The sequence below is a fragment of the Elaeis guineensis genome, chromosome 9 (assembly GCF_000442705.2).
Source record: "Elaeis guineensis isolate ETL-2024a chromosome 9, EG11, whole genome shotgun sequence".
In the NCBI taxonomy this organism is placed as follows: Eukaryota; Viridiplantae; Streptophyta; class Magnoliopsida; order Arecales; family Arecaceae; genus Elaeis; species Elaeis guineensis.
Genome location: NC_026001.2, coordinates 51,199,095 through 51,222,719, shown reverse-complemented (window position 1 = coordinate 51,222,719; position 23,625 = coordinate 51,199,095). Strand labels below are relative to the sequence as shown.

General features: G+C 36.3%; 1 protein-coding gene across 17 annotated transcripts in view; it reads left to right on the top strand.

The window, feature by feature from the left end:
• LOC105034044 (uncharacterized) overlaps positions 1-23,625 on the top strand; it is a 153,250-nt gene that overhangs the window by 89,478 nt on the left and 40,147 nt on the right. For 7 of the 17 annotated variants that reach the window (XR_012134273.1, XR_012134272.1, XM_019846854.3 and 4 more), the window contains exon 8: positions 6,658-6,798. The exons of 2 other annotated variants lie outside the window; for them this stretch is intronic. Coding sequence is in view for 11 of the 15 variants with exons in the window: in XM_019846854.3 (XP_019702413.1) it covers positions 6,658-6,759 (102 nt within the window). In the remaining 4 variants the exon portion in view is untranslated. The remainder of the gene's footprint in view (positions 1-6,657; positions 6,799-23,625) is intronic. 8 more of the 17 variants (XR_012134275.1, XR_012134274.1, XM_073243193.1 and 5 more) reach the window with 2 other exon arrangements.

The following is a 23,625-nucleotide window of genomic DNA, read 5'->3' as shown; positions in this document are numbered from 1 at the left end:
GAACTCTAACGCTTCTCAGCCATTTAAAAACTCTTCGACCCCACCCCCTCCCCCCTCCCCACTTTTTCTACGTGGGGATGTCGGCACGGTTCGGTTCACGCCGAACTGGTATCGACCGACCATACCGCCCGATTTTGGGCGGTATGGATGCGAACCGGGCGGTTCGGTGCTGTTCGGAGGGATTTTTTGAAAAAAAGATCCGAACCGGACCGGTAAGGCACTGGTCCAGCTCGGTACGCCACGTACTGGGCGGTTCGGCCCGGTACGGCGAACCATGGGAGCAACTTTAGGTGTGGTTGTGCGAGTAAGTAGATATTTTGGAAAAACATTTAGTAGTGAACCATTTTGGAGGGGGTTTGGGTTTGAGGTTTGGGAAGATTTCGAAGCATGTTTTTTAGCCTTGGTAGAAGATTCTAGCTACTAATGAATAAACATAAACATTTAACTCAATGTTTCTTTTAGATTAATCATTCTAAGGTTCGAAAAACCTGGTTTTGGTTTCACTTGGACTATATTACCTTATGAGTATTTGCTACAATAGTTTCATAATTTCGAGTTTTTGATAGTTATAGTTGAAAACAAGAATTGCTGACTCGGAATAGATTTTGTGCTGGTCGGTCGGTAGTATGAGCCGGTACACCCCTATATCGGACCATAATGGGTCTAAACTGATATGGAAACAAGGGATGAATCGGGGAGGCACAGAGAGAGAGAGAGAGGGAGGGGGAGAGAAGGAAAGAAGGCTGGCGGAGACACTGATGGTGGCCATTGGAGGGCCGTAGAGGTCATCAATGCCTCCCAAGCTTCGTGGTTCTCTACGAGAGAAAATGAGATTAGAGAAAGAGGGGCAAGGAGAGGAGAGGAGGGAGTGGAAGGCGGTAAGGAGGCTGTCGGAGGGCCATCGAACGGCCCAAAACAGCCCCGTGGCTGTCGCAGATTCGAAATAGGGTTTGCCCCTATTTCATTGTGTTTTTTTTTTAAAAGCATGATGTATTGTGAAGCTGGCATGGCAAACCATTGCTGGCTTCACTGCATATTGTGTTTTTTAAAAAACACGTGAAACAGAGATGAACCTTTGTTTCGAACCTACAGCGGTCGCGAAGCTGTTTTGGACCGTCCGTTGGCCCTTCGATAGCCTCCCTGCCACCTTCCCCTCCCTCTTCTCCTCACCCTTTCCCTCTCTCTCCATCTGTCTCTTCCCGCATCTCGCAAAGGATCGGGAGCCCTAGAGGCCTTAGTGGTCTTCTGACGGCCTCAGCGAACCACCGTCGGCCTTTTCCTTTCCTTTTCTCCCCTTCTCTTTTCCTCTCTTTCATTCTCCCTTGCTTCATTTTCACCTACATTTCGAATCGAATGGTCAAACTGCACCGGTTAGCTACGGCGGTTTAGGGAACCATGGTTGAAAGTCATAATTTCGGAAACAACACTTAACTAGAATTAAGGAAAAATCAATAAATGGAAACTAAAAATTCAAGAAGATAAGTTATGCACCATTTCATGGTATATTGGATTGTTTTGACACTATGGGCAGCGTTGGCCGAACCATCCCGAACCAAACGGTTTCAGGCATTCTGAGCCATATTGGCTGCAAATTGGGATGATTTGGCCTTCCAAATTGGAACATTGGACGAGGGAGAGGAAAAGAGAGGCAAAGAAAGGAAGAGAGAGAGGAGGGGAGGGAAAGAGGGAACGTTGCCACCGAAGGATCGGCGGTGGCTCGTCGAGGCTGCTGGAGGGCTGCATAGGCTTCCATGGCTTCATGTCGGATATCCGATTGGGCATTTAACCGAGAAAGATCGAGAGAGAGGCAGAGTAAAGGTATTAGAGGGAGGTGCAGTCGGTGGAGTGGCTGCTGGAGGGCGCCGGATGGCCGCCTTGACCATCGGATGGTAGAAAAGGCATGGGCGGAGCTGTGGCCACAGAAGAGGGGCGACCATCCCTATTTATTACATTTTTTTTGAATTGATGATGAATAGTGAAGTTGCCAATGGGTTTGCTAGCGTCAATGTGGTATAAAAAAATCTCAAATTGTATTATCGGTTGGCCGGCATGGGTCTCTGTACTGGCTCCACGGGCCTTGCCGTTAGGTGTATCATATTGGTGGTTCACACTAGAGGAATCTTGTATTTCAAAATTTAACTTTAAAGAAAGATTCTAAATGAAAAGAAAAACAGAATACCTAGGTAGAATTAAGGAAAATCAACGGAAGGATAATAAAAATTCAACAAAATATGTTATACACCATTTCGTAGTTTATTGCATTGTTTTGGGACCTTTGGTTATATCATATTGGTAGTTCACTCTAGAAGAACTATATTTCTAAAAAATAATTGTTAAAGAAAGATGTTTCGAATATAAAATATTATTATACTATTTGAGGACAATATCATGCATAACAATCTAAGAGCCCTTGATGTTTGAGCTTTAGGATAGGAAACCTATGTCAGAAGGTTAAATTTCGAAATCTCTTTGGAACCTAAGGTGGCATTGCTTTCTAAACTTCTATCTTCACTCAGTTTAACATATATAAGATGTTTCATAACATATTTTAAGTAAACTAAGAAATGGCAAAACTTTAGTTTAATTTCCTCACATGTACTCTTCACCCCATAATTTAGTTTCAACTGAAACTCTCAAGTCTCAACCTAGTCTAGATTTTGGATTGGTTCCAACCAAAATTGGTATATTTTGTTTTCAGTTTCAGAATTTTGGATGAATTGTGTTTAATACTTGTGCTAGAGCATTGAGGGTCAAAACACATTGGAATGTCCATTCACTGAATGCTTCACAACACTATGCTAAATGCCACTATCTCAAGCAAGCATGAGCAGGAAACTGATCATAATTGGGATAGCATCTTGTATAAAATGTTGGGATAGTGGAGCCTGATCCATCCCCTTGACCCCTACCAGTGGCAACCTAATCCCTGGTATAAATAGATAATCATTGGGTATCCAAAAGTATGAGAGCATCGCATCCAGAAAAGAGGAGAGAGCTAGTGGCTGTGCTGTGTAGAAGAGAGGGCGTGTGAGAGAGTGTTTCTTCCCCATCTCTTATGCTCCTGTAACCTCTCTGATTACATAGTGAAAATATTCTGTGCAGTCGTGGATGTAGGAGCAAGAGATTCCGAAACATGTAAATCTCTATGTGTTCTTGTGTGTGTGCCATTTGCTATTCCTTCCTTCTGCCGCCCGCTATTCTTCGCATCTCGCTGCGCATAGGGCCAAGCCCTGGTTCCTAACACAACTATCTGTCTTCCATAGTTTTGAAATCTAAAACTTTGAGTAACATAGCTATGATTGTTCTTAATGGTTTTGCTAAGGTTAATTTTGCAACACCATTTTGTTTGTTAATTTCCTTTGCAACTACTGATTATGGGCACAAACGCTACAAATCTTACTTGTTTAGAATTTGGAGCCTTAACATACCTAAAAACAACATCATTTATTATCATTGTTTTGGTACTAATAAATAAGTTAAAGAAAAGGAATAGCTCGTTCTAGGCTTCTGAAATTACAAGGCTTGTTGTCTTACTTATGTCGTTGAGTTATCGTCTTTCTTAAGTTTATGACAACCATGGTGGCTTCAGCACAAAGGAATATTTATGTTTGTGTGTGTGTGTGCAGGTGCATAGAATATTGGGAGAAAAGTATAAAGAAAAAGGAAAAAGTCTACATATGGTCTTTATTGATTTAGAAAAAGCTTAGGATAAGTACCAAGAAAAAAAAATTGGCAAGCTTTAAGAATGGGCATGTAAACTTTATATTCAAATAATTCAGGATGTATGAGTTGGGACATTGACAAGTGCTAGGTGTTCCTGTGATACGACAAGTGTATTTCTAGTTATTATAGGCTTGCATCAAGAATTAGCACTAAGTCCGTAATTTTTTAACATTAATTATGGATGAACTGTCTAGTCATATTCAAGAAGATGTACAAGCACCAAGTCCATATTTTTTAACATTAACCATGGATGAACTTTCTATCATATTCAGGAAGATGTACAAAGGTTTATGCTATTAGCAGACGTAGATCTGATTGATGAAAAAGAACCAGATTAAGTAGAATGAAGGCAGAGTATATGAAATGTAAATCCAGTGAGCATGGAAATAAAGATGCATGCTAATTAACATTGATGACCAAAAAGATACCACTAAGTGACCAGCTTTGTTACTGAGGATTATGCAAAATCATGGGGATATAGATGAAGATATTAAAAGAATTAGATCTTGTTAGATGATAGAGTGGTGCATCTAGAATATTATGTGATAGGCGCATACCTTGGAGACTTAAAGAAAAAAATTATAGAACAATAGCGAGGCCTGCTATGTTGTATAGCTCAGAATGCTTGGCAATAAAGAAAATAAATGAAAACAATTTGAGTGTGGTAGAAATTAGAATGTTAAGATGGATTTATGGTAAAATTAGAAAGAAGAAAGGATAAATTTATTAGAGAAGTTGTAGGCGTCGCACTTATTAAGGACAAGGGTGATGAAAAATCTATTAAGATGGTATGAACATGTATAATGAAGTTCTAAGGAGACTCTAGTAAGGAGAGGTATTATGGTTTGTGTTGAAGGTTATAAAAGGGAGGGAAAGATCCGAGATAACATGGATAGAGGATGTGAGAGAATGTGGAGAGACTTGGAATAACAACAGATGTTGCCATTAATAGGAATACTTGACAAACAAGGATCCATAAAGCTGACACTAAATAGTTGGGAAAAAGCTAGATGGTTATGGTATCTATTTATATACAGACAGATGTATATACGTACCCATATACATATATTTGTTTGTGTTTGTATGCTTGCAGATGCGCATTCATGGGTATATATGTATATCTATTTGTGCATGTATGTGCAAGTTGTAAGTGTATGATTGTGTGAGTATACTTGTATATTTATGTATATGCATGTGTATCATGGAATCAAATCTGGGGCCTATCTACCCCATGCTGGCAGCTGCACCTAGAATGGTCAAACTTGGCTTACAGTGCTCTTATCAAGGTGGTGTTGGGCCCAAATTTGCCCCAAGTTCCAAACCTAAGTGATCCTTCTTACTACCAGTCAATTTGGTATTAACACATTTTTTTTCCTTTTCCATTTGAGGTAGAAAATAACTAGAGGGAGGCCAGACTTCTAATAGACAGGCTATTAAACTTATTTACATGAATGTTAGTTTAGAAAATATCCATTTACCTAAGATACTACATGTAAACAAGGAATGGCCCTCTATTTAATTCATTAAAAATATTAAAAATTATATTCTTTCAGAATAAAAAGTTGATTCTTCATCTTTGTTCCAGTTTTTTGGGGTTGAGTCAAAATTTCTTTTGGATATTTAGGTATTTCTCAAATCTGACATTTATCTTATTCTCCAAAGCTTCTCACCTAAAATGACATGAAACAAAAGCTCAACATTCACTAGACATATTAAATTATTCAAATTCAAGTATTACATACATATCTATATATATGTGTGTGTGTTCCTCTAAGTACTTGGTGCATTATCCGATTCCAATTATTAATGCATATCTTAATGTGGCACCAGGGCAAGGGACTACAATATGCGGAAAACATGATCATTGTTATTGAATAATAATAGTAGTATTAGAAATGTATTCTTTCCATCTTCACTTGTCAAATTAATATGGTTATTAGACTATTTTTTTCTTGGTCTTGGTATTCTTCGATATCATTCATTAATGTGATATTTTGCAATAACTTAATTGCATTTAAATGTTAAGGTACACAAATATGTCACTATGTACTTTTTATTGCCCAAAAAGAGAATGAAATTTCAGCTCAGATCAATTGATGACTAGGGCACTTCAATCAATACACTTGCCATGTTTTTGCAAAAGACAGCATTGAAACCATAAAAAAAAGAAAAAGGCAAAAAGGAAAAAATGGGGTGCTAAGAAAGGCTGTGCTAGGGGGTGTATAGGCCACATCGAAGTGTGTCAATCAATACCCTTTGTTGATATGGTGTGCGAGATACTGATCATTGTTCAATATGGTTTGATAGTCAAGATTTGGACCCTTGGATTTTGTAGAGGTCTAGGTAGTGGTCACCTATATACTGCCAAGTTACCCATACAATGACCTGTGACTAAAGTGTATTGAAGTAACTGAAAAGGTTGAATAAATGCAATGTTTATACAGGTAGACATGTGATAACTCTAGTATGAAGGAAAGTATGCTCATCTAGTGCATGTTCATATGATTGCAGTACTTCATGTGGACACAAGGTATGCCATACCATACCAAACTAGACGGTATGTGGCATACCATATAGTACCGGTTTGGTACTAATACGTGGTATGGGGGTCGTACAGACATTTAGTACATTGAAGTGTCCTTGGTAATAGAATGGCACCGGTGTGACGGCCAATACCTAGACAGCATACCTTGATTGGACATTTAGTGAACAATAAAAATGCACCTCATCTGATAATAAGTTTATCTAATAAAAATTGTTTTATTTAACTTTGATTTTCCCTCAAAATAGGAAAAAGAGTAGAAGCCATTTATTCATCTTGGGACAGGTTATTTAATGGTTTTGAGAAAACTGTGTTGTGGCATCTAGTTGTAGTGTCTTCTAATTTAATTAATTTTGTATTTTAACGAATATTTCATATGTTTCTCCTTTAAGCTTCTTAAGGTCCTGGGACAGGAAATGCTTGATGTCAGAGTTGAAGGACAAAATCAAAGATCAAATGATTTGTGCACGGGAAGCACCTCACAACCTCAATAAATTGTCGCAACAATAACAAATAGCTCTCACTTTACCCTGGTAAGCAATGACTTAAATGTTACAATACATATATTTTAAACTGGAAGTAAAGGTGGTTAACCATCATGACTTTTACCATGTTTAAAGTATTGGCTATCTACTGGCTTTAAAGTCATTAATACCATTAATCCATAATAATTTTGAGACCAATCAATGTTATAAATTACATCCATCATTTGACTGCATTAATTAAAAGGCATCTGGAAAGGCATTATGATACTATGAAATATAAAACAAATGAGAGTTATGAGCTGTTAATACCAAAGAATTCTGTACCGGCCCGAATCGGTCGGTACACCCCATACCGAGCCAAACCGTAGGGGAATCGGGATGGTTCCGCTACCGAAATCGGTATACTAGAGGAGGGAGAGGGAAAGAGAGGAAGAGAGAGAAAAAGGAAAGGGAGAGAGCCCTAGCCATCGGAGGTCGATTGTGGCCTGCTACGACCGTCGGAGGGCGTCGTGGCCCGATTATCACCCAATAGGGTTTTTACAAAAGCGAGAAAAGAGAGCTCAGAGGGTGGGACCGACGTATCGGAGGATATGCAGCTGGCGGAGGGGCCGTCGATGTTTATCGGGTGGCGGAAACAGCGCGGGCGGAGCTGCGGCCATGGAACAGGGGCTGTGGCCCCTATTCATCTTCCTTTTTAAGAACGAAGATGAATAATGAAGCTGGCAATCGGTTTGCCGGCTTCACTTTTGAATTTTTTAAAAAAAGATCAAAATAGTGAGGCCGGCAAATGGTTTGCTAGCTTCGCTTAAGTGAAGCCGGCAAACCGATTGCCGGCTTCAAGTATTGTGGGCTTTTTAAAAAAAATAGCCGTGAAACAGGGGCATCTCCCACGGCACCACGCGCACGGAGTGTGCCGTCGGCGGCCACGATGGCCAGTTGGAGGCTGTTGAACGGCGTCTTCGATGGGTTCTCCTCCCTCCTTTTCTTTCTTTCCCCCTCTCTTTTTCTCTTTTCCTCCTCCCGGTTCACTTCTTTGCCTGTGTCGGTTCGAGCCAGTCTGGTCTAGTATGGATCCGTATCGACCCATACCGTTAGCCGGCCGGTATAGGTTCTGGTACCGAGTCCGGGAACCTTGGTTAATACGCTAAGTTAACAATGTGTGAGAGAGGTTGGTATAGATGGTGGCAAAAGTAGTTTTGCTACAATAGAAATGGAATGTTATGAACTTGGCAGCTTAGTTCAAGGGCAAGCATTATTCAGACTAACCATTTAACATTTGATCCCACTAGAAATAGGTGCTGGAAATTAGGGCTATAATTACTTATAATTAAAAAGAATCCTATATTCTGAAGTCCGAACCCCCTTTTCTGATCCCTCTTGATGTCCCAACCTATTATATTTTCTTTTGCCTCCATTCACTCCACCTGCAGTTTTCATTCACCACTCTTTGCCTCGGGCCACCACTAGTGGCTACGTCCTCTTTTTTCTTCTATGCCTTTTAACCTCTTCCATTGAATGCCATTCTCTTCCTGATGTGATGCGCCTAATGGGCCTGGTCTTCTTCACTTGACACATCCGCTACCTCCTGAATAGGTATTTCCTTCCCCTTCCCTCCCTCTTTCCTTGTCTTTTTATGATTTGTTTGTTTTGTGGGAATGAAAAGGAAGCAGATTTGGAACGAGACTGGAGTAGGAAGGGAAGACAGGGCCTTGGACTTATCATTCTATTCCATTGCATGGGTGCAAAATGAAGGAATGCACATAAAAAATAATGTCAATTCAATTTTAGTATTTAAATTTTATAGTTATATACTGGAATGGAAATTATGGAACCAATTTGATATTAGTTTTCTAATATACCATTGAGTAGGGATAAAACAAGGGCAAGAACTATCTCATTCTCACTGATGACAGCACATAGATTTAGATGGGAGAATGGATACAGATCAGCATACATAACTCTACGTGTGAGATATTATTACCTGGTGGAACGTATACTCTAGTGAAAACCGTCAGGTATAAGCATTAAGGTGCATGATTGAGTCATACCAACTGCCATATTAGAAGCCTTTTCTGAGCAATGTTATGTCATTAGTGAGATACAATCAAGAATACACATCACATTCTCAACCAGCCATTCTAATTGCTTCACAACATACAAGAAATTCTGCGAAGCTCAGTGATCGGCACTTGGATTGAGAGTCTTGAGTTCTTTTTCTTCCTTTTTCCTTTTTTTAATAATAATTTCACACAAGGGAAATCACTGAAAACAGTTACCATTTGGTCATTGCTCTATAATCATGTTTTAATCTGGATCAATTTAATCACTAAATGATCAGGATCCAGTCCTTTGATTTTTTTTTCTTGACCGGAGAAGAATAATTTAATAAATGAAAGCAACAAGGACTATATTGTTGGGTTTCGGTCATGCAGCGGAATATGGATTTTAAAAAATTTTAACATGCATATTGAAAGCTTTAACAATTAAAACTATCAAATTAGAACTCAAACCCTAAAATTACCTTGTAGATGTCGAACAAACCAAAATCATGCAAAGAGTTAGAAACTTATACTTGCTAAAATGAGCAATATGGTAAGAAAGTGATCTCACGAGACTCCAAAGTAGAAGTCCTCCAACGGTGATTCACACGAAAGATGATCAAGATTTTTTCTAATCGGTGTACCGCCGCAGCCTTTTCTTCATAAGAACACTGCCGGCTTCTTTCTCGAAGAATGATCGCACCAATGCACTTTTTCCTTCGATTCCTCCACTAAGATCACACCAAGAGAATTCTCTCCAGAAATCTCACAACCTATGATTTTATTTTGTACTCCAATATACGAAAAAATCAAATCCTAGGACAAGCACACCACACTTGCCTTTTTTCCTTCACCTCTCCTTTCTATTTTTTCTTCTCAATTTTCTTGTTTTTTTTCTTGATTTTTTCTAGCTTTTTCCTCTCTTATCACACGCCAAAACCTCAGAATTTCTCAGCCCCTGTCCCATAGGTGGCGTCCCATTTAAATAGGAAAAGAAGGGACGGCAAGGAGTCCCAAGGGGCGCCAACTCTTGGTGCTCCACTTTCTCACGCGAAGAAATAATTTTCTGATGAATTAAATGGTGCAGAAGAGTCTTCACATAGGACTCCTCTTTTGCACCCCATAAATTTCCTATATTTATTTGGCGTGTGATAATAAAGGAAAATCGATGGAAATGAAGAGGTAGGTAAGAGTCTTAAAGGAGGACTTTCTATCTTCTTTAACGCTAAAAAGGGTGGGCGGCATTTATTTTTGGCGTGGACATCGGGTGGCGTGGAGGAGTCGTTCCACACTTGAAACACTTCCAAGTTAGGTAGGAAACCCATTAATTTAGACCTAATCTAATCAGGCCAAAGGCAACAGGTTTGGTTTAGCTCAAACACTTTAAACTTAATTGGAAACTTAAGTTAATACAATATGCTAGCATATCAAATTAATTCCTAGAATTTACAATAAATCTTAATTAAATCAGATCAAGATCAAATCTCAAAGTGTGTGATCCATTGGGTTCCAAATCTAGCCAGCAGTGAATTCAGGCTCTTGACCAAACCTTAATCCGATTAGACTCGATCAGTCCAAGTGCTCCAATTAACTAGAATCTTTCTAATTAATTCTGAATTAAACTCTTTTAATTCTTATGAGTCTATAAGTTAAGATTGACGTCTAGCAACGTGTCATGACTATTCGGAAGAGATGGAATTTGATTGAAATTACAAGAATATGTTTCAGTGGCAAGTTATCGTGTAGTTCAATCCTTCAATCAAACAACACTCCAGATAAGCTTTGGGCATGAAATCATATCAAGTCCAATTGCTTATCTAAATGTATTTCGATCAGAAAGTGATGATTCAGTTGATGATACATTAGAAACGCCTTTTTAATTATCATTTTGCTTTGGCCAAAGACTTTTAGAATCATCAACCTATGAGATCATATAGGATGTTCGCTCTCCTTATTAGGAGTGATCGATCCCTTATTGATTACTCACAACCTTCATGCACACTTCATCACATCCAGAACACCTCACATAAGGATCAGAGAATCAAGTTAGGAAGTAAATCAAAATATGGATTCATAGACACAAGGTACTATGGTGATCTTAGATCAAAGGATCACTTGCACAACTCTCACTAGAGAACAATCAACTGACATGTAAATAAGACTCTATCAGATGTTCTCTCATAGGTCAATTCAATCAATTTATTCTCTAATGAGCACTCACATCCTTGTATTAGTATCACTACACAAGTGGTTGTGAGATCAACCACCCTTACCATGAAGCATACATAGGATGTGCCAGTCTTACTGGTATCATTGATCTCTGACTCAATGAATCAATGACTGAAAATATTTTAGATCATTGCTATCAAGGATTTCGGTCTCACTAGTGTGATCTCATACGGTCCTAAAATCATTGTCTAGACCTATGGGGTCATTATAATCTTAAAACAATAATAAGATGCAGCATATAATGAATCAAAAAGTCTATTTTATTAATTAATAATGTCAAATATGAGTTTGGAAGATAAAATATAGAAAAATACTCTATCGCATCCAATATGTGATTGGCTTATAGGGCATAATTTTTTCATCTCCCACTTGTACTAAAGCCAATCGTCCCTATACTTGATGCCCATGCAATCTAGATGGTGGTTAAACTGTTGCAATGATAAGGCCTTAGTGAACGGGTCTGCTATATTATTTTTGAAGTCAACTTGCTCCACGATCGCATCGCATTTTTCGACTATCTCCCGAATGAAGTGGAACCGCCTTAGGATGTGCTTGGATTTATGATGAGACTTCGGTTCCTTGGCTTGAGCAACTGCCCCAATATTGTCATAGTAAAGTGGCACTGGTTGTTCAATTCTGAGATGAATTTCTTCATCCAAACGGCCTCTTTAGTATCCTCACTAGCAGCAATGTACTCAGCCTCAGTGATTGAGTCAGCAATAGTTTGCTGTGTTTGAAACTCCTCCAACTTACTGCTCCACCATATAGGGTGAACATATCCAAATATAGATTTACTATCATCCGAATCAGATTGAAAACTAGAGTCAGTATAACTTTTCAGTTTCAAATCAGATCCTCTATATATAAGAAAAATATCTCATCCTTCTCAAGTACTTGAGATGTTTTTCACAGCTTTTTAATGATCTTCTACTAGATCTGTCTGAAATCTGCTTACAATGCCCAAAGCATAAGCCACATCAGGCTTGGTACACAGTATGGCATACATTATCGATCCTACAGTTGAAGCATAAGGAATAGAACTCATTCTATTTTTCTCTTTTGGTATCATAGGAGACATCTTCTTAGAGAGTTGTATACTATGACTCATGGGCAAGTAACTTCTTTTACTTCCCTCCATGTTGAACCTCTTCAACATAAGGTCTATGTACCTTGATTGGGACAAGCCAAGCATGCTTTTCGATCCATCCTTATAAATCCTTATACCAAATATATAGGATGCTTCATCCAAGTTTTTCATGAAAAATTTTTGTGATAGTCATGTCTTGACCAATTGCAACATAGGGATGTCATTTCCAACGAGTAGTATGTCATTTACATACAAGATCAAGAAGACAATAGTACTCTCACTAGTCTTTTTGTATACACAAGGTTCATCCACATTGTTGATAAAACCAAACGATTTGACTATCTCATCAAAATGGATGTTCCAACTCCTTGATCCTTGCTTTAATCCATAAATGAATTTATTTAGCTTGCATACTTGATTTGCTCTCCCACTAGAGATCTCTCTGGCTGAGTCATATAGATTTTCTTTTCAAAATTTTCATTGAGAAAAACAGTCTTGACATCCATCTGCCAGATCTCATAGTCATGGTATGCAGCAATAGCAAGTATAATTCGAATAGACTTGAGCATGGCAACGGACGAAAAAGTTTCTTTATAATCAACACCTTGTTTTTGTTTGAAATTTTTTGCCACCAGCCTGGCCTTAGAGGTCTCTACTTGGCCATTTGCTCCGATCTTCTTTTTGAAGATCCATTTGCAGCCTATTGGGGTATTGGGGTCGCACTCTCAAGTGCATCAACCAAAGTCCAAACTTGGTTGGTATACATGGAGTCCATTTTAGATTTCATAGTTTCAAGCCATTTGTCAGAATCACTACTCATGACAGCTTTCGAATAGGTTGTGGGATTATTCTCAATTATGTGGGATGTGTTGTCATTCTTAATGATAAATCTATACCTGAGTGGTATATTATGCACTCTACTTGATCTTCGAAGAGGAGGTATGTATAATGGCTGTGCCTCAACAATGGATACTTCTTGTTGAGCATCAGCTTGTGAATTCTCTACATGCTGATTTTGGACAGACTGTAGATCTAAAACTTCAAGTTCAACTATCCTTTCATTACCTCCTTGGATGAACTCTCTCCAAGAAAATGGCGTGCCACCAACAAACACCTTTTGTTTTGTAGGATGGTAGTAGTATCCTATACTCTCCTTGGGATAATCTACAAACCTGCATTTCTCTGATTTAGCACTAAGCTTGTGTCCATCAATATTTTTCACATAAGCAGGGCAATCCCAAATTTTAAGGTGTTTAAGACTGGATCTCTTTCCTTTCCATATCTTATATGGAGTGTTAGAGAGATTTTGACGGGACTTTATTCAAAATATATGCTGCAGCCTTGAGAGCAAATCTCCAAAAGGAGATCGAAAGATTCGTGAAACACATCATGGACCGCACCATATCTAATAGGATGCGATTCCTCCTTTCCATAGTACCATTTAATTATAGAGTGTAAGGAGGTGTCCACTGAGAGAATATCATTTTGTTTTCAATGATCGAGAAACTCACTAGTTAAGTATTCTCTTCAATTAGATCGAAAAGCTTTAATACTTTTGTCAGTTTGTTTCTCAACCATTCTTTGATACTATTTAAACTTGTCAAAGGCTTCGGATTTGTATTTCATTAAATACACATATCCAAATCTTGACTTACATCAGTAAATATGATGAAGTAGGAGTATCTTCCTCTGGCCTGAGTCGACATTGGACCACAAACATCAGTATGTACTAGGTCTAAAATGTCATTTGCTTTTTCTCCATGTCCAGTAAATAGTCTTGGTCATCTTACCTATGAGATAAGATTCACAAGTTCCATATGATTCAAAATCATAAGGATCAAAGAATTTATCTTTGTATAACTTATTAATTCTTGGCTCATTTATACGACCAAGTCGGTAGTACCAGAGGTATGTGACATTCACATCTTCTCTCTTCCTTTTCTTCATACTATCAACATAAAGTTTATTATCATTAAGTGATAAGAATAAAAGATCATTATTAATATGAGTATTTTCATAAAATTCATTAGAAAGATAAATAGAACAACCATTGTTCTTAGCTTTTATTTCAAAACTTTATTCTAATAACAAAAGTACAGAAATAATATTTTTAATAATTTTAAGAATATAATAATAGATCTTTAGTTTCAAAATTTTATCTGAAGGCAACTTCAATATCTTGGTTCTTACGACTTCGACCTGGATGGACTCTCCACTAGCATCAAACAGCACGAAGTTACCTTCATTCAGACTCCTTATTTCCTACAGATCCTATAACGATTTGCAAAGGTGTGAGCCATAGACTGTATCCAATACCCAAGAATCTGAAGTTAAAGTACTTAATGATAAGTTTGTTTGTATTATATACAAATCTTTAGCAATATTTGCTTCTTCGTACTTCAAAATTGCAAGATATTCCTTGCAATTCTTCTTCCAGTGCCCGTCCTTACTGCAATGATAGCAAGTACTCTTGGCGGAGACCTTCTTTGCCTTCTTCTTCAAGATGCTAGTCTTAGGGTTCATCTTTTTTTAGAACCCTTCTTGTCTTTCTTCTTGGAGATCTTATCTACAAGAAGAACTGGAGCAAACTAGAGCCTTTTCACCCTTAAAATGGTTTTCTGCTGTTTTAAGCATATTCAGCAGTTCAGGAAGGCTAATATTCAGTTTGTTCATATGGAAGTTAACGACAAATTGAGAGAAGAAATTGGAGAGTGACTGCAGGAGCAAATCCTGACTAAGCTCACCATTCATGGCGAAACCCAATTGTCCCAGATGAGTGATCAGATCAATTATCTTAAGGACATGAGTTTGCATGGACGTGTCTTCACTCATTCTGGTACGGAATAACTGCTTAGATATCTCATATCTAGCAGTTCAGCTTTGTTCTCCATATAACTCCTTTAGATTAAGAAGTATAGAAGGAACATCTATGCCTTCATGCTGTCTTTGAAGCTCATTATTCATGGAGACAAGCATGATACACTTGACAGTCACACTGTCATCCTTCCACATTTTATATTTGGTCCTTTCTTCGAATGCATCTTTTCCGATCATATCGGGTGTAGGGGTATCCAGTATATAGGAGATTTTCTCCTGTGTGAGAACTATTCTCAAGTTTCTCAACCAGTCCACATAATTTGGTCCGATCAATTTGTTTGCATCTAGTATGCCACGAAGTGATAGTGAGGATGCCATTATGCAGTTAATCTATAATAACAAAAACACTGTGTAAGCGGATAACTCATGATGACATGCACAATTAGATTAGGACTTTTGTCTAATTATGTCTCCTACTATTTTAACGAATTTCATAGCTCTCAAGTATGAAAAACGAGAAATATCATCATGTTTTCAAGTGGGGTTGAGATCTTTATTCCTTCCAAGTACCTTATGGATAGCACAACAAGCATTCATGAGTTCAAGAGTAGGTAACTCTTTACCATTTATACTTCATACAATTCTTAACATTTATCTTGTCTCTAGATCACTCATAGCCTTGTGGATGGTACAACAAACTATAGTATTCTAGTTAAGTTAACACTTCATTCCCACATGGTCATACTCAAACAATGCTGTCCTTGTGGATAGCACAACAAGACAACATTATTCAAATATGCCATAAGCGTCAATATGCACTTAGTAAACATCATATCAATTTCTATAGTAAGCCTTGTGGATAGCACAACAAGCTTATTAAGATCTTGATATACTCTATTGACTAAGCATGAAGGAAGGTCTTTGTAGTGTCGACATCACTAGTCAATCTAAGTACGAAACTCAATTAAACCAAATTGACCAGATAAGTAAGTGGGAGGCTTCCTGTAGCTTTTCTTAGACACCAATATAGTTGGCCAGGCCAGCATACGGACCTAATTAGCAAACCACCTATAATACTTACCTAGACACCAATTGATCAACTGAATTCGACATTCGATTTGTAAGTGAATCCCAACATTATAGCTTAATTTAATTTTTATAGAGGGTCTTAGATTGGTCTCAGCACATCCTAACTTCTACATAATATATAACATACATATTACATTTCATGCTATACAGCATGCTTTTCAAGTTATAATATCATTCATATTATCATGCCAAAAAATGATTACTATAATCATAAAGGGTGTACAAATAATTTTGACTTAACATATAACAAGTTCAGTCAACTTACAAAATCCTAATCGGATTAGGTATGTGAATACAATACACCCTTAATTAAAATGATTTAAGCATCAAACAACCATGAACCATTAAATTTCATATTATTACAAATTCTAAATTTAATAATTAAAATTTAAATTCATGATTCAAATAAAGTCAAAAATAATTTTTGATTTTAAGATCGATGCTCGAAATCGATATAGCAAATTGGCAAAATATGAATCGGATCCAATCTATACTACAACTTAGGCACTTGTTTGATCGAATCTAACAAGGGTGGCTCTGGTACCACTATTGGATTTCGGTCATGCAGCGGAATATGGATTTTAAAAAATTTTAACATACATATTGAAAGCTTGAATAATTAAAAGTATCCAACCGAAACTTAAATCCTAGAATCACTTTGTAGATGTCGAGCAAACCAAAACCAAGCATGCAAAGAGTTAGGAACTTATACTTGCTAAAATGAGCAATATGGTAAGAAAGTGATCTCTACGAGACTCCAAAGTAGAAGTTTTCCAACGGTGATCGACACAGAAGATGATCAAAGTCCTTCCCAAGTGGTGCACCACCGCAGTCTTTTTTCACAAGAATACTGCTAGCTTCCTTTTCGAAGAATGATCGCACCAACGCACTTTTGCCTTCGATTCCTCCACTAAGATCATGCCAAGAAAATTCTCTCTAGAAATCTCATAACTTAGGATTTGATTTTATACTCCATATGAAAAAATCAAATCCTAGGACAAGCACACCACACTTGCCTTTTTTCCTCACCTCTCTTCTTTCTATTTTTTCTTAATTTTTTTGTTTTTTTTCTGATTTTTTTTTGGCTTTTTCCTCTTTTATCACATGCCAAAACCTCAGAATTTCTCAGCCCTTATCCCATTGGTGGCGTTCCATTTAAATAGGGAAAGGAGGGACGGCAAGGAGTCCCTCTTGGCGCCCCACTTTCTTACATGGAGAAATAATTCTTCGATGAATTAAATGGCACAGAAGAGCCTTCACATAGGACTCCTCTTCTGTGCCCCATAAATTTCTCATATTTATTTGGCACATGATAATAAAGGAAAACCAGTGGAAATGAAGAGATAGGTAAGAGTTTTAAAGGACTTTCCATCTTCCTTAATGCTAAAAAGGGTGGGCGGCATTTATTTTTGGCGTGGACACTAGGTGGCGTGGAGTCATCCTTCCACACTTGAAACACTTCCAAGTTAGGTAAGAAATCAATTAATTTAGACCTAATCCAATCAAGTCAAAGGCAACAGGTTTGGTTTAGCTCAAATACTTTGAACTTAACCTAATTGGGAACTTGGGTTAATACAATGTGCTAGCATATCAAATTAACCTTTAAAATTTACAATAAATCAAAGTGTGTGACCCACTGGGTTCCAAATCTAGCTAGCAGTGGACTCAGACTCTTGACCAAACCCTAATCCGATGAGACTAGGTTAGTCCAAGTGCTCCAATTAACTAGAATTTTTCCTAATTAATTTTTGAATTAAACTCTTTTAATTCTTATGAGTGCACAAGTCAAGATTGACGTTTAGCAACGTGTCATGACTATCCGGAAGAGATGGAATTTGACAGAAATTACCAAAATACCTTTCAGTGGCAAGTTACCGTGCAATTCAATCCTTCAGTCAAACAACACCCTAGATGAGCTTTGGTCATGGAATCATGTCAAGCCCAATTGCTTATCTAAATGTATCTCGATCAGAAGGTGATGATTCAGTTGATGATACATTAGAAACATCTTTCTAATTATCATCCTGCTTTGGCCAAAGACTTTCAGAATCATCAACCTATGAGATCATATAGAATATTCGCTATCCTTATTAGGAGTGATCGATCCTTTATTGACCATTCACAATCTTAATGCACACTTCACCACATCCAGAACACCCTACACAAAAATCAGAGAATTAAGTTAGAAAGTGAACTAAAACATGGATTCATGAATACAAGGTACCATGGTGATCTCAAGTCAAAGGATCACTTGCACAACTCTCATTAGAGAACAATTAGGTGACATGTAAATAAGACTTCATCAAATGTTCTCTCGTAGGTCAATTCAGTGAACTCATTCTCTAATGAGCACTCGCATCTTTGTATTAGTGTCGCCGCACAAATAGTTGCGAGATAACCACCCTCACGACTGAGCATACATAGGATGTGCCAGTCTTACCGATATCATTGATCCCCGACTCAATGAACCAATGATTGGGAATATTTTAGATCAGGGCTATCAAGGATTTAGATCTCACTGGCGTGATCTCATTACGACTCTAAAATTATTGTTTAGATCTATAGGGTTCATTATAATCTTAAAACAATAATAAGATGCAGTATATAATGAATCGAAAAGCCTATTTTATTAATTAACAATGTCAAGTACATGAGTTTTGAAGATTAAATACGGAAAAATATCCTATCGCATTCCATATGCGATTGGCTTGTACGGCATAATTCTTTCATATATGTCTTCAACATATGAGGGAGAAAGAGGAATGTTCAGTTATTTTCTATCTGAATGAATACTCATTAATATAATCCACAGCAACTACTCAAGGTTAGGTAAAACCAAGATATCATTTTTGGTGTGGCTGATTCCTATATTTTGCTCATAACTCATTCAGCTACTGCACCCAAACAATGTTTGATATGACCCATAAGCCAGTATTCCTTGAACAATCGATGCAACTTATCAACTTCAACTGATTAACACTGTGTTCTGAAATGTCACCACTTAAAACCAGTGTTGCATGGACATGGACATGGACATTCAACTTGGATACTAATGTGTATCCAAGTGTTTGACTTGGATGTTAACATAGGAGGAAGGCGATAATTTTAATTAAATACATGTATTTAATTATCTAATGCTGTAGAATAAAAATGTTAAAACTAACATTTATCAATTCATTTTGTCTATATAATTGGCAAGCTTTTTTTTTTTTTTTGCTTATTATTAGTTGACTAACTTGTCATGCGTCCAACTCGAAATCATAAGTCAGAGACATGGCAACTTTCACGTACCTGTAAGCAATACCCGCAAGCATGCAAAGCATTCAACATGATATCAAAATAGAATAAATAAGGTAGTGGAATAAAATCAGAGCAATTAAAATTCCAAATTTAATAATAAGTTCAAAATCCAACAAGCAATTTCAAGAATTTTATTCACTAGAATTTATCTTCAACCGTACTCCAAATATCAATTCAAAGAAAGAAAATCTATAAAATGCTTCTATCAATTATATTGAGACAATAATATTAGTCCTAGGCCATGTTGAGAATAACTCTTGCATGTAGTCACAATCCCATAATAATACTTTGTTAGCAACTAGTTCTTAGGATCCATAAAGAAAGAAGAAACCAAATGATGAGCTTAACGACCCAGCAAGTAATGAATTCCTTAGCTAGATTACTTGAACAATAACTAATATTTAATAAAACATTTTTGCTAATATTAAGCATGTAAGTAAAATCATTACACTGTAATAAGAAAAATTTTATGGTCAAGAATTTTCACGTTTGATCAGATATTTATATTTATATTCATATTCATGATAACAATTAAAAAATATCTTAATTCAACTCAACAACCTATGAGACTACAACTACATTTGTACCTTGTGGTAGGGCTGGAGAACCATACTTACATATTGCAGAGTGGGCTAGAATACTGCACCTATATCTTGCAGAGTGGACGAGGATACGCATCTATACCTTACGAACTAAACTAGAATATCACATTTATGCTATATGACAAGGCTAAAATATCATATTTATATCTCATAGGAGGGCTAGAATAATAAGTTCTGAACCAGTCAAACCATCAATGCGTAACCCCAATTAGTTAAGTCCAAAACACAGTTAGGTTGAGAACCAAAGATTCACAAAGTATTAAATCTATTCATACATCATATATATGTCAAGTTTTAAAAAAATATGCACATTCAATAAAAGATTTTTAAACAACTATGCTTCATATTTTGTAATAAAAGCAAAACTTCCAATTTATAAACATAATTTTCATTGAAAACAAAATTTGATAAAACTCATAACTTGCGTGCTTGTCAATTTATAATTTATTTATTGCCAAATACTTATTAGGAGACAAATAAATAGAAAGCTCTGAAAAAGGTGAATCGTTACCTCCTTGCAAGCACGCTCATCAAACAATTTCAGCTAATCTTGAAAAATTTCTTGAGAACTTAATATTTGAAAATATATTTCTATCAAAATATGACCATCATAAATTTTAAAATAAAATCTAAGTCTTTGATACCCTATGATGTAAACAAAATCTAATAATTAATTCTATATATTATTTATGCTAAATAGTAAATCATAATTATACTAAATTAGATTCTAATTACTTTCTGATTTTCATAATTTTCAGATTAATATTTTATAGAAATTAGTCGCTTAAACCTGTTATATAGAATTTAAAACATTGAATATAATATTTGTACTGGACATCCAAAATCTGAATTTTAGTCATAATTTATTGTACATCTTAAATTACATATTTTTAGGTTGCAGAAATTAGTCATATATGTAGAAATGTAATAATCAGAAATTTGAAAACTAAGTCACGCCCCCGATCCGAGATCATGAGCCGAGGGTTATGGCAATCGCTGTATATTTATGACGAACTCTCCCTATAAGCATGCAAGATATTTTAAAATAGATATCAAATAATATAGTAGTACTAATTAAAATACTAAAATTTAAAATTTAGATTTATCAACCAACTCAAATATTATCCAAATTTATATGTTTTATATCAAATAAAGTTTCAATAAAAATGACAAAAATAGATCTAAATTCAATGAAGCTGATAGTGCCAACTCTCGCCTCTAAAAAAATTCTCTTCTAATAATGCTCACGTTTGTAATCAATTATCTGAATCTGAAAAATAAAAGAGAGAGATGATGAGCTTGATAGCCCAATAAATAATAAATATCACAACTAGATATTTCAGATATTATCATAGATGCGATGTTCAAAAATAAATGCCATGAACAATTTATGAACATATTCCATGCCCATTTCAATGCAAATCAAATCTTTTCAAATATTCATATATATATATATATATATATATATATATAATCATAAATTCAATTGGAATAAAATACATATAACTCAATAATCTTTGACTATGACCATACTTATCCCTGTGGTAAGGTTAGAAACAATGAGCTCAATCAGAGTGCCAATACATAACCCTCGTTGGTAGGGTAAAACACCAATGCACCATCCCTATTGGTAGGGCCAAAAACTAATGCACAAACCCCAATGATAGGATCGAAAATCAACGTATAACTCTTATTGGCAGGGTTGAAAATCAATATATAACCCCTATTGGCAGTGTATCAAAATACCAGCACACAACCCCTATTGGTAGGATATCAAAATACCAGCATTTAACTCACACTGATGGGATTCGATACATAGTCAGGCTGCAAGTTAAAATCCATTTCAAACCAAATACTATTCATATTCCAATTCAAAAAGTCATAAACTAGACAACATCGAAATCAATTACTATAACCCATAGTAAAATCAGTACGGTCGATCTTAAATCATTTGACATATCGAAAAAAGGCATATTCAATAGTTCAAAATATTATGCATTGAAGTCATAAATTATGAATAATTCGTTACAAAAAATATTTTATAATTTGCTGATAAATCTAGAAAAAAAGTCACATTGCATACCTTTCGCAGCAATTGAACGAATAAATTGATTAACCTTAAGGGGATTCTTTAGAAACTATTATTCAAAATTATATTTTTATATTAATTCTAATTTATAACTAAATCAAAATAAAATTTCAAATCAAAACCCCCACTTAAGATCGGATCAGAAATTGGGTGTTTTTTTTTCAAATTAGGTTTCTTGGGTAAGATCAAACTAATCATGGAAGATGGATCTTCAGTTTCACAAATCCAAGAAAAGAGAGAAAAATATTGAAGAGAGAGAAATAATCTAGAGAGAGAAAGTAGAGAGAGAAAGTGGAGAGAAAAAGAATAGAGAGGAAAGAGAGAGAAGATAGGGAGAAGAAAGATTTTTTTTTCTTTTCTTTTCTTTCTTTTTTTCTTCATGGAATAGGGGACCCACGTCTCTTCTCTTTCACAGAACAGGGGAGCCCTTTTTCCCCATGTTCTCGAAGCTGGGAGGTCCTCCTCCCAATGACCCTTGTGGCCGAAGGGGTAGTCCCCAGTGGCAATCACCAACCTGGTCCGGTTATCGGTGAAGGCAATCGATGGTGGAAAAACCAAGAACAAGATGTGGAAAATAGAGGAAATTGGAAATCAGATTTTTTTTCAAAAATTTTTCAGTAGTAATTTGGCCAAAATTCAAGCTTTAAGATCTATAAAAGATTGAGGGGAAGATGCTAAGAAGGATTACTTGATCTTCGACGGGATTTGCTTTGATTTCCAGCATCCAAAATAAGATTAACCACTGGTTAAACCAGAAGAAAACAAAGAAAGGGCAACCAAAACAATGGTGATTTTTGGTGTTTTTCCAATGAGAAAGAATCAAAGGAGTGGAGGCCTTTACATAGACCTCAAAGTGAAGAGTTTTAGTTCGATTTCAATTAGATTTTCGAGTGGTATTTGGATTTTCTGTTGGAGAAGGAAAGAACTCCTTCAGGAGTGTCGGTTGCTCACATCCCAGCACTCACGGTAATTCCAAATTTTTCTCATCTCCATGTTAATTGCATGTGCTGGTCCAATTCCAAATTTTTTTTTACTTGTCACTGCTTTGAGATCAATGCATGGGACTGAGTATTACATTCTCCCCTTTAAAAATAAATTGTCCTAGAAATTTCTTGCTCAAGCCCTCAAAATTTCTTAGGATTCATAGTTCAAATCTCATCCTCAAATTTTTCAATATTCTAATTTTTTATGCAAATTCATCATTAAATCATTTCATAAGGGAATGGTCAATACTTCAAGAGTTAATCTGGATCAAAACTATTCATTTCTTATAATTGAAATCAATATCTTTATTCTAGATTAGGATATCAGGTTTCTCACCAGAAATATTGACTGCTCTCGATTTAATTGATCTATCATATGATCATAAACAAACTTTTATATACTCTCGATAGATGAATGCTCAACTACAAAGTCTAAGATTGATAAATAATCCTATATTCTTCACATATAGAGAAGCAAATCTTCGAATCTAGGAGAAAAGAAATCTATCACCAAATGTTCCAAATCCAAGATCAAGAATCAATGGTCCACTTATCATAGACTATGAGATGTTAAAAATTTCCTTAACATAGTAGATAGGAGATCTACTTGCAAACATCACATAGCGAGATCCAAAATAGT